This window comes from Plasmodium gallinaceum, assembly GCF_900005855.1.
Source record: "Plasmodium gallinaceum strain 8A genome assembly, contig: PGAL8A_v1_62, whole genome shotgun sequence".
NCBI lineage: Eukaryota > Apicomplexa > Aconoidasida > Haemosporida > Plasmodiidae > Plasmodium > Plasmodium gallinaceum.
The window spans coordinates 225,689-241,499 of record NW_021628221.1 but is presented as its reverse complement, the minus strand read 5'-3'; the positions used below and the strand labels follow the sequence as shown (position 1 = coordinate 241,499).

The 15,811-nt window shown below is 16.2% G+C and overlaps 5 protein-coding genes across 5 annotated transcripts; 4 read left to right on the top strand and 1 right to left on the bottom strand.

Moving 5' to 3' along the window:
- Nucleotides 1-471: 471 nt before the first annotated feature.
- PGAL8A_00099300 (conserved Plasmodium protein, unknown function) lies at nucleotides 472-2,676 on the top strand (the record flags this gene model as incomplete). Its single annotated transcript, XM_028672566.1, has 1 exon — nucleotides 472-2,676. One exon carries the CDS (start codon nucleotides 472-474, stop codon nucleotides 2,674-2,676), a length of 2,205 nt encoding a protein of 734 aa, XP_028526109.1.
- Nucleotides 2,677-3,889: 1,213 nt separating this feature from the next.
- Nucleotides 3,890-5,379, top strand: NT4 (nucleoside transporter 4, putative; the record flags this gene model as incomplete). Its single annotated transcript, XM_028672555.1, has 2 exons — nucleotides 3,890-4,820; nucleotides 4,955-5,379. 2 exons carry the CDS (start codon nucleotides 3,890-3,892, stop codon nucleotides 5,377-5,379), a joined length of 1,356 nt encoding a protein of 451 aa, XP_028526108.1.
- A 490-nt stretch (nucleotides 5,380-5,869) lies between these two features.
- PGAL8A_00099100 (AN1-like zinc finger, putative) lies at nucleotides 5,870-7,087 on the bottom strand (the record flags this gene model as incomplete). Its single annotated transcript, XM_028672544.1, has 2 exons — nucleotides 5,870-6,756; nucleotides 6,955-7,087. 2 exons carry the CDS (start codon nucleotides 7,085-7,087, stop codon nucleotides 5,870-5,872), a joined length of 1,020 nt encoding a protein of 339 aa, XP_028526107.1.
- A 936-nt stretch (nucleotides 7,088-8,023) lies between these two features.
- Nucleotides 8,024-12,382, top strand: VPS51 (vacuolar protein sorting-associated protein 51, putative; the record flags this gene model as incomplete). The annotated part of the gene is made up of 1 exon (XM_028672533.1): nucleotides 8,024-12,382. One exon carries the CDS (start codon nucleotides 8,024-8,026, stop codon nucleotides 12,380-12,382), a length of 4,359 nt encoding a protein of 1,452 aa, XP_028526106.1.
- Nucleotides 12,383-13,254: 872 nt separating this feature from the next.
- PGAL8A_00098900 (vacuolar protein sorting-associated protein VTA1, putative) lies at nucleotides 13,255-14,961 on the top strand (the record flags this gene model as incomplete). The annotated part of the gene is made up of 7 exons (XM_028672521.1): nucleotides 13,255-13,363; nucleotides 13,593-13,664; nucleotides 13,806-13,904; nucleotides 14,015-14,254; nucleotides 14,329-14,463; nucleotides 14,563-14,634; nucleotides 14,906-14,961. 7 exons carry the CDS (start codon nucleotides 13,255-13,257, stop codon nucleotides 14,959-14,961), a joined length of 783 nt encoding a protein of 260 aa, XP_028526105.1.
- Between the last annotated feature and the right edge of the window lie 850 nt (nucleotides 14,962-15,811).

The window sequence follows — 15,811 nt, the reverse complement described above, 5'->3', positions numbered from 1 at the left end:
AAAAAAAAAAAAAAAAAAAAAAACACTTTTTAAATATTTTTTAAATAAAATAATTTTATATAATAATATATTTTGCTTTTCTTTTTTTTTGTTCTAAGAATAGTTATTTCTACAAAATACACATTAAATTTTATTAAAATAGGTTATACTTTTGTTTTATAATTTTTTATTTTTAAATATAAATATTTTTAATTGCAAATTTTTAATTATATATTTTATTAATGGAATCAATTTATTTTTTTTATTTTCATTTAAAACTTTTTAATACTCTAAAAAAAAAAAAAAAAAAAAAAAAAAAAATTAATATATATATATATAACATTTATTTAAATAATTAAAGTTAATTATGTTTAAATAACAAATTCTATAAACGTTTTTCCTTTTTCCTTTTTCCTTTCCTTTTCTTTTCTTTTCTTTTCTTAAATATTTATATAATAATATATATGTATAATTTTTGACGTGAAAAGAAATATGTTTATACAGTATAGGTTATTTAGTGAACATTCATTGTGGAGATTATTAGAAATAAATAAAAATGAAAATTATATTTCAGTTAATGAATTAAAAAATATAATATGTAAGCAAAGTAATATTAATTATAATAACAAAATTGATATATATTTTTCTATATATAAAGATGAAGATAATAATGAATATGTAAACAATAAAGATAAAGAAAAGGAATTAAAATATTTAAACAGTGATGATAAAATTTATAATGGAACAAAAATTCTTGTTCATAGAAATATAAAAAAAAAAAGTAACGTTTCTGATATTACTCATAAAGCTAAAAAAGAGATAACTTTAAATGTTGAAGAAAAACAAAAAATTAATATACCAAATGAATTCTTATGTAAATTATGTAATTTAATTTTATTAGAATCATATATAATTGTATGTAATAATAATTGTGGTTATTCTGTATGTAAAAATTGCATTTTATTTTATATATTAAATACCTTAATAAAAGAAAATGAAAGAAAAGTAAATTATATAGATTTATCATTATTAAATGATAATGTAAAATGTCCTATATGTAATGGATTTTTAAAATATTGTATTTTAAATAAAAAAATTGAATTAACTTTAGAGAAATTACAAGATGAAAGAAATGATATCGATTCATATAATCTTAATATAGATGAAAGAAATAATAAATTTTTAAAGATTATTGAAAAACTAAAAATTGAAAATTTTGATTATATAAATAAAAATAATATATTTGATAATGAGATTTTTGAAATTATTAAAAAAAAATTTATCTATTCTAATGTTAATAAAAATTATAATAGAACAACAAAAACTGAGGAAAATAAAATATTTCATCATTTTTTATATTTAATGGAAAGTAATAAATTAAATTGTATAAAAGAATATAATATGATATATATAGATTTTGATAGCTTAATATTTGATTCCATTCAAAAAATTAGTGTAAAAAATATATATGAAGAAATTCAAGAAAAAAACAGAGAAGAAAATGTAGTAAACGATAATAATAACATTTATGATATTAGTGATATAAATAAAAATCTTAATACTGATGATTGTAACAACGAATTAAATAATAAGAAAGATGATGAAAGTTGTAATAAAACATTGACAAATAATGTTATAAAAGATGTATTAATCTCAGCTAATGTAAATTCCAAATGTGTAAATGAAAATGATAATAATAAAAATTTTAATTTAAATGATGAAAATAGTAACACGAACGATGAAACTAAGAATATAAAAGATAATTCAACCAGTGAAATTGATGATGAATTATATAATAAAAATAAAACTTATATTATGCCTATATCTTTTGTTGGTGGAGAAACTTCATATTCATTAATTGGAGTTTTCTATATAAAAGAATTATTTATTATTATTAATGATAATAATAAAATAGATAATGAAATAGATGAAAATAAAAAAAAAATAATACAGAATTTTCTGAAAAAGTGGTTTCATAATGAGAATCAAAATAATGAAAATATTTTGGAAAAATTGAATTATGGGAATATATACAAGGTAGATTATGTTAATAAATATGAGAAAACATGTTTTTTTCCAGCAAAAAAACAGCCCATTTATAATATTATTAATAATAAAAGGCAAAAAAACAAAAAAAAAAACAATATTGAAATTATATTAGATTTAAAAAAATTCAAAGATGTTATTCTAAGTGTACACAATTATATTAGATATGGGAGTAGGCCAACTTATTATGATGTTAAAAAAACAAGTGCCACTAATAATACAGAAGATGAAGAAAAGAAAAATTATATGATGACAAGAGAAAAAGCAGATACCCCTTGCTCCTCAATTGATACAAATGAGAATCAGTTAAATATAAAATTAAATGAAGAAAGTAAACAAAAGAATGCTATATCTACTAATGCTATAATAAAAGAAAATGGATTTCAAGAAATTTTTGAAATTCTGTATGACACTAAAATTGCTCCGTTATCTATACAAAATAATTTTAATATTAATAATCCATATGCTGGTTATTGTGCCTTATTACCTTTTTTAACAAAACAAGAATTTGATTTTATTAGAAAATTACAAAGAATATATAAAGAAAAATACCTCAAAGAGCTTTATAAGTATGTTAAGAAAAATAATTTACATATGAACATATTTTATAATGCTGTAAATGCTATATTTTTTTCTACTATTAAACAGTAAAATAAATAGAAGAAAATAAAAAAAAAAAAAAAAAAAAAAAAAAAAAAGATACTCATATATATATTCATTAAAACACTTTTGAATACCCTTTTTAAATTACTACATGTAATACAAAAATAATTTATATGTTTAAATATGTTGATGTTTATAATTATGTATATTTATATATTTTTAATAAGAATTAAATAGTTTCCTTTTCCACATTTGTTTTACATTATTCTTTTTTTTTTTTTTTTTTTTTTNNTGTTAATAATGATTTATTTAAAAATTGAATTTTTTTTTCTTTTTTTTTTTTTTTTCATAAATTGAAAAAAAGAGATACAATAATCTCTCCTGCATATTAGAACATGTTATATTTAATTAAATGAAAATGTAAAAAGATGTACCTTCATGGATATAAATATATTATATATAACATATAAATAAAAAAAAAAATTTTTTTTTTAGATATTGAAAATACATAGTTATAAGTAAAATTATTTTGTTTAGTATTTAAAATTATGTTTCTAAAAAAAAAAAAAAAAAAAAAAACTTTTAAACAGTTGTGGAAATTATATTAAAAATTTTACAGAATCTAAAATATCAAAATTTTATTTTTTCTCAAAAAAAATGGTCAAAAAAAAAAAATGTACATAGGATTTTTATTCATGGAATGACCGAAATTATTTTTTTTAATTTGATGTTTAATTTTTAGATAACTATTTTTTTTTATTNTTTAATATATATTTTAGTTTTTATTTTTTAATCTCCTTTTTAAAAAATATTTTTATATTAAACCGTTTCTATGCTCTAATTTTTGAAATACAAGAATTTTTTTAAAAAATATTTATTTTAGATTCATTCATTTATATATTTTTTTTGTTTTAAAAAACTTATTTTCATTAACTCTTTTTATATTCATTTTCCTTTACTCGTAATTCTGTATATCTATATACTTATTATTTATTTTTTATTCAAATTTTTTTTTTTTTTTTTTTTTTTTTTTTTTTTTTTTTTTTTTTTTTTTTTTTCATTTATGTTAATAAATTAATAATATTTATTTTTCATTATATAAATTTTCTATTTTCTATTTTCTATTTTCTATTTTCTTATTTTCTTATTTTCTTATTTTCTTTTTAAGATCACAATATTTTTATTTTGTATTATCTTTTAATTTCCCTATTAAATTATTCTATGTAATCATTTTTATTAAATTAAAACGTATGAAAACAAAATGTTAAAAGGTGAAGAAACACAGATAAAATTAATATTTTTCTTTTTAGGTATACTTTTAAGTTTACCTTCCAACATAATAATAAATGTGTCTTTTTTGATTAATAATATATACAATGAAGAAATTTCCATAACAATATTGGGTTTTATTTCTGGATTTATGATAATCTCATCACTGATTCAACTGACTTTTGAATTTACTTCATTTAAATCTATTATAATTTGTAATTTTTTGAATGCTGCTAATTTGTTTATTTTTTTAATATTAATATGTTTATGTAATGCATCAAAACATTATATATATATAATTTCTGCTTTTATTGGATTTTTTATTGGGTTTCTTTATTCTGCAAACACAAAATATTCTTTATTATTTGGTATGCGAATTAATGGATATTTAGTTAGTGGAATAAGTTTTTGTGCATTATTTTTTTTTATAATTAATTTGTTGATGTCATACTTAACTATTGAAGATGGAAATGTAAAATCATATTATAATGCAATAACATTATCAATTGGTACAGTTGTAGTATTAAAAGTTTTAATCATTATATATATTATATTTATGCATTTAAGATCCCCATATTTTTTGGAGCAAAAAGAAAGAATTGAATCGAGAAAAACTAAAGAAATAAATATTGATAGTGAATTAAATACATTTAACGAAGTAGAGAATGGAGAAAATAACTTATCAAAAGGTGTGTCATCATATGACAAAAATTCTAATGATAATGATGATAAAAAAATAGAGGTTACTGTTAAAGATAATATTTCCAAAATAAGTAAAATTAATAAAAAATTGAAATTTCCCAAAAAAATATTTAATTGTAATAATATAATTGATGGTGCCCGCCTAATTAAATATTATTATTTATGTTTAATACCAATATCTTTTAACATTTTTATAACCTTCGTAATATATCCCCATATAAGTAAAAAAAAAAAAAAAAAAAAAAAAAAAAAAAATTATATTAAAAGCTATGTGCATATTTTTTTTGTGTATATACATTCATATATTTGTTTTATATTTATTTTTTTTATTTTTTTATTTTTTTTTTTTTTGTAGTACCAAATAAATTAAAAAAAGGGGTATACTATAAATATTTATTTATGTTTCTATTTCAGTGTAGTGATCTTATATTTAGTTTTTTGGTAACAGTTTATTTAAATTTATTTTCCTTTTTTAAACAGCAGTATGTAACAATTTTATGTATATGCAGAATATTACTGTTGGTTTTGGCTTATAAAATAAAAAATTTACAAGAAGATTCTTTTTTATATACAAATGAATTTATAGCCTTTGTAATATTTCTAGTAGGTTCAACAAATGGATCTTTAATAAATTTAAGTTATGGAAGAATTTGTGATTGTTTTAAACATTCCGATCAAAAAGAAAAGAATATTGCTGTTTCATCTTCTTTTTGTGCTCTTACTTTTCTAATAAGTTTTGCATTATCACCTTGGTTTTGTGGTTTAATAATAGATTCATAAAAAATAAATCATAACATTAACTACTTTAAAAATATTTTATTCATTATTTTATACATATGAAATTATACATATATTTTTTTTTTTAATATGTCTTATATATAATATATATATTCATAATATTTTTTATTAATTATGATTTCTATATTTGTTTTCAAAAATACTAATATAAATTAAAAATATTGAGAATTTTAAGTTTATTTTAAAAGACAAATGCACGAATTAATAAAAAAAATAAAATAAAATAAAATAAAACAATAGAAACATATTTCATTGATAATTGAAAGTTAAGAATTATAAAAAACACTAAAAAATAACTAAAAAAAAGTTCTTTCATTTAAAATAATTAAAGAAAATATTGATATGGTAAAAAAGATAAAAAAAAAAAAAAAAAGTGTCAAAACAAAAACCATTCATAAAAAATTTTTTTTTTTTCATATATTTTTTATTTAATTTAATTTATATACATCTTTCACGAACAAAAATTAAAAATTTATTTTATAAGTATAGTATCACCATCACTTAAAACATTACGACAAAAAGAGGAACAATCTAAAAAGTACAATTCGTTATCATTAAATGCTAACTTTCCATCTCTGTATTTTAAAATTTTATACAAAAAAAAATTATTTTCATTTTTTGAAAATATAACAGCTTTAAATATTTCACTTAATAATTCAATATTGTTTCCAATGGTTATATCTCCATTTAACCATATATTAACACTTCTATTTTTAAACATACACGTTTTTTTTTCTATTTGAAAAGAATTTTTTATAATAATAAGTGAGTTATCAATAATTAATTTTACAAATATTCGAGAAGATTCACTTATTGATGTTAATCCTATAGATGTTAACTTTATTTTTATCCTAAAAATTTTTTCCTCTAATTTTTTTTTTTTTTCATTTGATGTATCATTAACAATCTCTGATTTTATATTGTCCCTAACGGTACTAGAAGTATTAGAGGATATTCTTTTTTGAAATTTTAATTTTATTTCTTCTTTTTTTAGATTCATCTTTTTTTTCATTTCTTCACAATTATGATTTACTGCATTTACATGATTGAAACAAAAAATTTTCTGACATATTATGCATTTTCTATTGTTGTTTGAATTAATACAATATTTATTATATATACATTCATTAAAAGAACAATATTTTGGAGAAATTACATTATTTTTACATTCATTTATTTCATGTTTTTCATATATTTCTTTTACATTATTTATGAAACTATTTTCATATCTATTTTCATTTTCATCTATCTTTATAAGTGCTTTACATTTTTCACACACAACATATAAATCCTTATCATTTTTAATAGCTATTTTTTTATCATCACATATTCTTATTTTATTTTTAATCTCCAAATAGTCTGTAAAATAAATAACATTATTATTATATATGTAAATAAACAGATAAAAAAAAAAGTAATATTTCTTAAATATTTTTTATATAAAATTTAATAAAATTATTTCATAATTGATAAAATTTTTTGCTAATGAAAAGTATTTACATATTCCATTATTTTCTTATTTTCTTTTTTTTTTTTTTTTAACTTATTACTAAATACCTATACATTCATGATCTTCAGCATTTTGATGATTAATACAAAAAAACTTTTTACAATATCTACATAAGAATGGTAGAAAGTCATTTATCTTACAGTAATCATATGAACATTGCTTATCAATTTCATGCTTCATTTTGTATATATATATATGTATATATATATATATTTATATAAATATTTAAAAGTACAAAGTTAAAAAAAAAGTTACATTTATCTCATTTTAATTTACAGAATTTAAAAAATTTTTTACACTTAAATTTACTTTAATAAATCATTAATAAATGTAAAATAAACACAACTTCATTCTGTATTTATATATATTTAGATTTTTTTTTTTTTTTTTTTGAAAATAAAAAATATATCTGTTTTTATTTTTACTCATTCATATTATAGCACATTAATAGTGTATATCAAAAAAAAAAAAAAAAAAAAAAAAAAAAAATANAAAAAAAAAAAAAAAAAAAAAAAAAAAACAAAATATACATATATATATATACTTATTTGAAAAAAACAAATGTTTTCTTTACACTTCTTAAATAAATAAATAAAACTAGTAAAACTATATATACATAAAATATACTTAATAAAAAAATAACTAGTTTATTTTTTTTACTTCAGAATAAAAAAAAAAAAAAGTTTTAAGAAGAGCAAGAACAATATAAAAAAAAAATTCATTAAAATATATTCATACACATTAATATTAAAAATCGAAATATACATATACAAATGTAATAAAACACATTTTATTTATAATATTTATACACACATAAAAAATGTTATACAGATGAATTATATATATCTGTATAGATAAAAATATTTTTCATAGCTTAATAATTAATATTGTATATAAATTAATATTATTATTCTCTTAAAAATTATTGAAAATTAATATATATTCTTTTATAAAAAAAAAATAAAAATAAATATATTTAAATATATATGATTCATCAGACATCATGTGATAAAAAAAAAAAAATATAAATATATTTTAAAAAAAAAAAAAAAGTTTTATATAAAAAGAAATGCTACTTTCCACTTTGTTTAGTTTTATTTTGAGCTAAGAATAAATATGGCTAGTGAGAATGTTAGAAGAAAAAACATAGGTTCTATATTATATAATTACTATAATTTAGACGATGAAAATAATGTTAGCAAAAATGAGGACACAAATAATTTGAATAAAAAAGATTGTATAAATAAAAAAATAATAATTGAAGAAGATGCGGGTAGTAAATTAAAGATTAATAATCATAATACAAAATATGAGTTGAATACAAATGTAGTAAAAGAAAAAAACACTGAAAAATTTATAAAAAATGAAAAAATGATTTCAAAAGAAGAAATAAAAGATGTAGACGAGCTTGATAAAAAAAGTTGTGAATTCAATGTAAATAATTATTTTAAAAAATTACTGGAAAATTCTAGTTTAGAAGAGTTAATAAATAAATCAAAAAAAATAGAAAAAGAAATTAAACAAAATGATAGTTTTATGCAATCATTAGTATATGAAAATTACAATAAATTTATTGAAGCAGCAGATACAATTATATATTTAAAAAAAAATTTTAAGAATGTAAAAGAAAAAATCAAAGACATAAACGATCATATAACTTATATAGACAACAATTCTAATTCAGTAAATAATAAAGTTTCCAAAAATTTTGAAAAAATTGAAAATTTGATTGAAATAAAAAAATTATTAAACGATGTCAATATAATTATGAAAATACCACAAAATATGTTTTCTTATATTATTGAAAAGAAATATATAAAATCATTACAAATTTTTATTGAAGCTATACCATTTTTTGATAAAAATAAAAATATTCTAGCATTTCAAAATTTATATTTAGATAGTAATAATTTAGCTAATATTGCTTGCTACTTTTTTTTAAAAAAATTAAATAAAGAAAAGAATATAAAGAAGTTACCTAAACTACTTCTGAAAAATGAAAATGAAAAAAATATAGATTATAAAAATGAAGAAAAAAATAAAAATATTTCTTTTTTTCAAAATGATTTAGAAAAATCATTTGAATTGTTACATTCCTATGTTTTACCAAGTGATGAAATAACTTCATGTTTATACTTAATACTAGCTTATGGGAAAAATAAAAAAAAAGTAAGAAATTTGTACATTCAAAATCGAATTAATGCATTAAAATATTTATTTTATAATATTTTTAATTTAAATAATTACATTAATATTGATGCAAATGTTAAATTAAAATGTTCAACTTTTAATTCTAAAGAAAAACAAAGTGAGAAAGGAAATGATGAAAATGATTTATATAACAAAATATTTGAAAATATTTTTGAATTATCTTATAAGCATTTATTAAAATTTTTTTTCAGTATTATAGACAATTTTGAAAAAATGTTTATAGATAACCCTCATAACGAGTATGAACATAATTTTCTTTTAAGTAAAGAAGATTATGAAAATAATAATGATAGAAAAGTGAAATTTTATAAAAATATTCATTATTTAAAGAATTTAATAAATAACTTGAATACAATAATAGAAGAGAAAAATAAATCCGTCAAAAAAGATGTAATGTCATATATTAATAATAGTAGTGTTACTAAAAATGAAAAAAACGTTAAAGAAGATCTCTTTGATATAAACTGTAATAATGTATTAAAAAATGTATTGAATAATGATGACAATAATAAAATAATAGAAATTTTAACAAAAAGTTTTTTTAAAGTTTTATTAAAATTAACTATTGACCATATATATATAATTAATCCTCCAGTAAAATTGATTGTGTGTTCTTTAAAAAAATTAATAGAAAACGTTAAAAATTATAATAATTGTAAAAATATTTTATCAAAACTTATGAATAAATTTATAAATAAAATATATTTTGTAGTATTGAAATTACATTTTTACAATATATGTTTTAATAGTAACATAGCTCTATCTAATTTTTTGAACGTCTGTAATCAAAAAGAAATATTATTTATATTAGAAAATAAAAATGAATTGGGGCATAATATCATATTAAATCTGTGTTTAACTTTTATGGATTTCGGAGTATTTTATGAAGAAATAAATGTAAGTAGGAATTTTTATTTTAAACATTTAATTAATTTTGTAATTATTTATTTTATATTTTTAACTAATTTTTTAAATCATTTTATGAACTATTTTATTTGTATAAATGAACACAACATATACAATGAATTATCTAATGAAAATAATAATGAAGAGAAAATATATGGAAAATTAGAATGTAAAAAAGAAGAAGAAACAATAGAGAAAGAAAATGATCATATTAAAAATGAAAGAAAATTTGCTTTGGATGATTTTAAAACAAAAATTGAAAATATGGAAAATATTAAAGAATCAACAAAAATTTTGAATTTACAAAAAAAGTGTAATATTTATGATAGAGAAGTATCAAGAGAATCTAATAATAATAGCATAAAATCATTTAAAAATAGAAGCATTAAGGATGAATATTCAGATAATTCATATATAAATAAAGAAAGTGTATTTAAATATGAAAATATTTATTTATTTTCATATAACAAAGAAGATGTAAAAAAAAAAAGTAAAGAAAAGACACTAAAAGATTTTAAAATTTTATCAATTTATTTATACGAAAATATTTATAATAATAATTTAGAATTGCAAGATATTTTAAAAAATACAAAAAAATATATGAAAATGGACTACGAATATTTTATTGGGAAAATAATTGAAGAACAAAAATTTGAAATAAGAAGAATTAAAGAAATATATTTTTTATTATCTCTTGTTTCCATATTTTATAATTTCAAGAAGGAAGGAATTTATAAAATCTTTACTATATTACATGATATTTATAAAAATTCTCGATCTTTATTAAATGAAAACAAAAAAATATATTTATATGATAACCTGGAAATATTACTATACAAAGATATATACCCATTTTTAAAAAAGGAAAAAAGCGAAATAAAAAATGTAAACATTATTGAATGTGATAATTTAAATAAGAATAATTTAATTAACGAAGATGTTGATTCTAATTATATAGTTAATAAGAACAATTTACGAAATTATGATAATAAAATAGAACATGAAAATGATTCACATAAAGAAAATTATGAGAAAGAAGAAAATAATTTGTTTTTACACGGCAGAAGAGAAGGAATAAACAAAAAATTATATAGTTATAATATAAATGTAGAAAACGATAAAGAAAAAAGTAAAAAAAAAATAACAGAAATTAAAAATAGTCACGAAAATAATTCTTTTTTATTAAAAAGACACAATAATGATAATAATAGAGATTTTTCAAAAAATAACAATATGCATTATATAGATAATAAAAATGATGTAAGTAACTTTTATATAGATAAAGATAATGAAAATAATTTAGAAGATAAAAATAATATAGATAACATAGAAAATAAAGAGAACATAGATAGTTTAGAAAATAAAAATAACATAAGTAAAATAAAAAATTTTAATGAATTAATTTCAAATAGCATTGAAAAAGAAATGAATAATTTGAAATCAGAAGAAAATTATAGCGATGATGATATTTATAGTGATAGTAATAATAAGGACAAATATGTAGTTGGAATTTGTAAATTTATGAAATATAAATTGCACGAAAAATGTAGTGAATTAATAAATTTATTTATTTCATTTTATGTCAATAGAATATCACATATCATTAAGTTGTATATTGAAAATGAGAAGTGGATAGAAGATAAAGAAGCAGAACTGGTAAGCAATAATTTTATATACATTATAAAAGAAATTGATAAAATTCATATTTGTTTAACTGATTTTTTTGATAACAAAGTGAAAAATGTAAAAAAGATAGATAATTTTAGTGAAATATTTATTAAAATAGAAAAAGAATTAGAACAAATATGTAAAAAATATTTAAAAGAAAAAAATTTTAATTCCTCGAATGATTTGGAAAATATTATGAAAATATCAAATAACGATAATAATAATAATAATAATAATAATAATAATAATAGTAGTATACATCCATCAAATCAGCAAAGAAATTTAGAAATGTATATGTATAAATTGTATATGTTAAAAATGAAAAATTATAAAAAAAATGTGAAACTTGAAAATAGCAGAATTCTCTTCATAATAATAAAAATAATGTTTAAGGATTACACTGAATACATCAGAAATTCCATTTTTAATGAAAAAGGTTTTAATAAATTAAAAATTGACTTTTTTTTTTACTTTCATTGCTTAAAACATTATGTTCCTTTAGATGATGAGAACATATTATTTGTTATTCTAAATGAAGTTTTAATAAATGCAAAAGAAAGAATGATTCAGGTTAATAAAAAAGTGGAAAGTAAAAGTAACATTTTGTATCACTCATATTTATCAGATAACATTGAATTTGACATAAATAAGAATAAAAATTTTATATTGAAAAGCTTAAAAGAAAATTAAACTATAAATTTTTTTGTTTCTACAAATATACATATATATATATATATATATATATATATATATATATATATATATATATATATATATATTTGTTTTTCCTTTTTTGTTTTTTTTTTTTTTTTTTTTCTTTATTTTTAATTATATTCTTGTAGATATTTAAAATGAAATTTTGTTTTCCATTAAAAATTAAAAAATATAAAAAAAAAAACTACCAATTTTATATTCATTTTGATTTAAAAAATTATCATAATTATAAATTACACAATAATTTACGTAACTAAAACGGTATTTCATCTATTACTTCAGTATTGTTAATAATGTTATCTTTTTTATTATTATAATTTTTTTTTTTATTATATTTATGAAAAGTATATGTTAAAAAAAAAATTAATTTCTGTATATAATTATTTTTTCTTTAATTCTTAAAAGAATTACATAATTGATGTGTCTTTAAAAATATATCATTCAAGAGTTTTTAAAACTTTATTTTTTTTTTTTTATAAAATGTTTTAAAAATAATCTCTTTTTTGTATAGAAGAATTTAAAAATTATAATACAAGAAAATATGTTTTTCAGTTTAGTACTAAAAAATTTTTTTTTTTTTTTTTTTCTTGTTTTCGATAAACTTTTATAATTTTCATCTATAAAGTTTTAAATATTAAATACTAAAAAGTAATTTATTTAAAAAATTAATTGGATAAAATTATTTTGAATGAAATTTAATAAATAAAAATAAAAATTTAAATAATATTTTTTAACAGTATAAAAGGTATTCAATTGTTACTACATTGTTTTAATCTTTAAATCTAATTAATATTTTCTTTTTTTTTTTTTTTAATAAAGACAATAAAATTAAAAAAAGTTCAATAAAAATGGAGAACAAAGATGAAACACATGTAAAAGAAAATAAAAAAATTAATAAAAAATTAATTCAATTTATATTAAAGAAATCTGAAGAATTAGAAAAAGATCATTTGTTAAGTATTTTCAAATATAAGACATAAATGAAATTTATATTATAAATTATAACACACACACATATACATACATATATATATATATATATATATATATATATATATATATATAAATATATAGAAAAAAAAAAATTATTATTATAAAGATTAATATATATAAGTTGATTAATGTATATAACACTTTAATTACACTTTTTTTTTTTTTTTTTTTTTTTTTTTTTTATATTTTATAGTTTCCTTTTTTTGTATTTTGTATATTGTAGAACAATTAAAAGATTATGTAAAAAATAATTATACTGATATAGGTATTAAATAAAAAGTAAAAACATTAACTATTAAAAAGTATAAATATAATGAAAAAAAAGTTTAAAAAAAATACTTAAAATATTTATTTTATTACGATATATTGATTCATTTTTATTCTTTTTCTTTTTATTTTTTTTAAGAAGCAAAAAACATATTAATTAATTGTTTAAATAAGGGAGAAAAAGTTAGACCATCTTTTGATTCGTTAGATTATAATGAACTTTCTGAATTTTGCAAAAGTAAAAATAAAATATATAATTTATAAAAGGAAAAAATACTATATTAATACTTGAAACATATTTTATAAAGTAAAACATAATTGTGTCTATTATATTTTTTACATTATTAGGATTATTTTTAGCAGCTGATAAAAATGATAGATATGATGAAATAACAAAAAAAACACTACAGATGTTTTATACCTGTCAGATATTTTATGAAATATTAAATCATTTTAGAAAATTAAATAATGAGGAAAGAAAAAAATATATTTATGCAAAATATAAAACAATATATATAAAAAAGTGCTTTGATAATAATATAAAACCAGAACCTGGAACACCAAAAAATGAAAAAGAAGATATATCAGGTTATTTATATTCCTATTTTTTTTTTTTTTTTTTTTTTTAAAATTCTATTCATATGTATATTTTTAATAAATAGAATTAGAGGAAGACATTTCAAAAGATGAAATAACTCATATAGAAACAATAAATACTGAAATTCCTTGTGAATATATACCATTAAATAAGAGTGATTATGATACAAACTTACAAGAAAAAAAATTGCATAATTATGGTTATAGATAAATAATGATATATAATTTAAAAAAATAAAATAGAATAAAACATTTATACTAATATAAATATATGTGTATATTTTTTTATACATTAATAGATGAAAATAAAAAAATAGTAGCCACAGTTGATTTTAGTTCAAGTTTAAAACATGCTCAATATGCTGTTAATGGTATAATATAAACTAAAATAAAAATTTATATATTTTATAATTTATAATATTTCATATATATTAATTTTCATTTTTTTTTTTTTTTTTTTTTTTATGCTTTAAAACGATACATTAAAAAAATGTTATAGAATATATAAATACTTAATATATTCATATAAAAATAAAAAGAAAAGTATTTAAAAAAAATTTAAATGAAATTTTTTCTTTAATATTGAAAAATCATTTGTTTTTTTTTTTTTTTTTTACTTCATTTTAGCATTAATGTTCGAAGATTTAGATACTGCAAAACATCAACTAAAACTTTCTCTTTCTTATTTAGAAAAATGAAATTAAAAATGTGTATATTTTTTTATTTGTATGAATAACTCTCATTAATGTTTTAAAATATTTATAGATTATTTATATAATTAAGAAGAATTTTTAAAATTATACAATAATAATATTCAAAAATAGATGTGAATATAATATTTTTAAGAAATAAACATATATATATATATATATATGATTATAATCTTTTTAAACTTGGTAAAATTCTTTTTTTTTTTTAATCTTTATTTTATGATAAAAATATATAGGATAATTTAACTTTTCTTTATATTAACATATATCTCTACTTTTTCTTAACTGAAAAATTAATCTTATAATTATTTTATTTTTCTTTTTTTTAAAAATAAAAATTTATATATTATAAATTTTTTCTTTATGTTTTTATTAGAAAAAACAAAAGTTATAATGTTGACATTTTAGAAATATAGACAGTATATAATATAAAAAGGTGACAAAGTTCTAATAATACTAATATTTTATATTTAAAATTATAAAAATTGTTATTTTCTTTTTATATAAATATTTAGATTATATTATAAAAAAAAAAATATACGTATTGAACGATATAATTAATAATACTATTATTTTACTTAGTTTTTTATATTGTTTTGTACATCTGAATATGACGAATAAATTAAAAGAATAAAAATATATATGTATATAAATTAAAAAAAATTGGTATTAAAAAAAAATGAGATAATTATCCTAGAAGCAATATTTTTCATGGTATTCATAATATAGAAAAAAAAAAAAAAAATATTAACAGAAATCATAGAAAAATTATTCATGGGCTCAAATGTTTAATTATATATCATTTTTTTTTTTTTTTTTTTTTTTTTTTTTTTTTTTT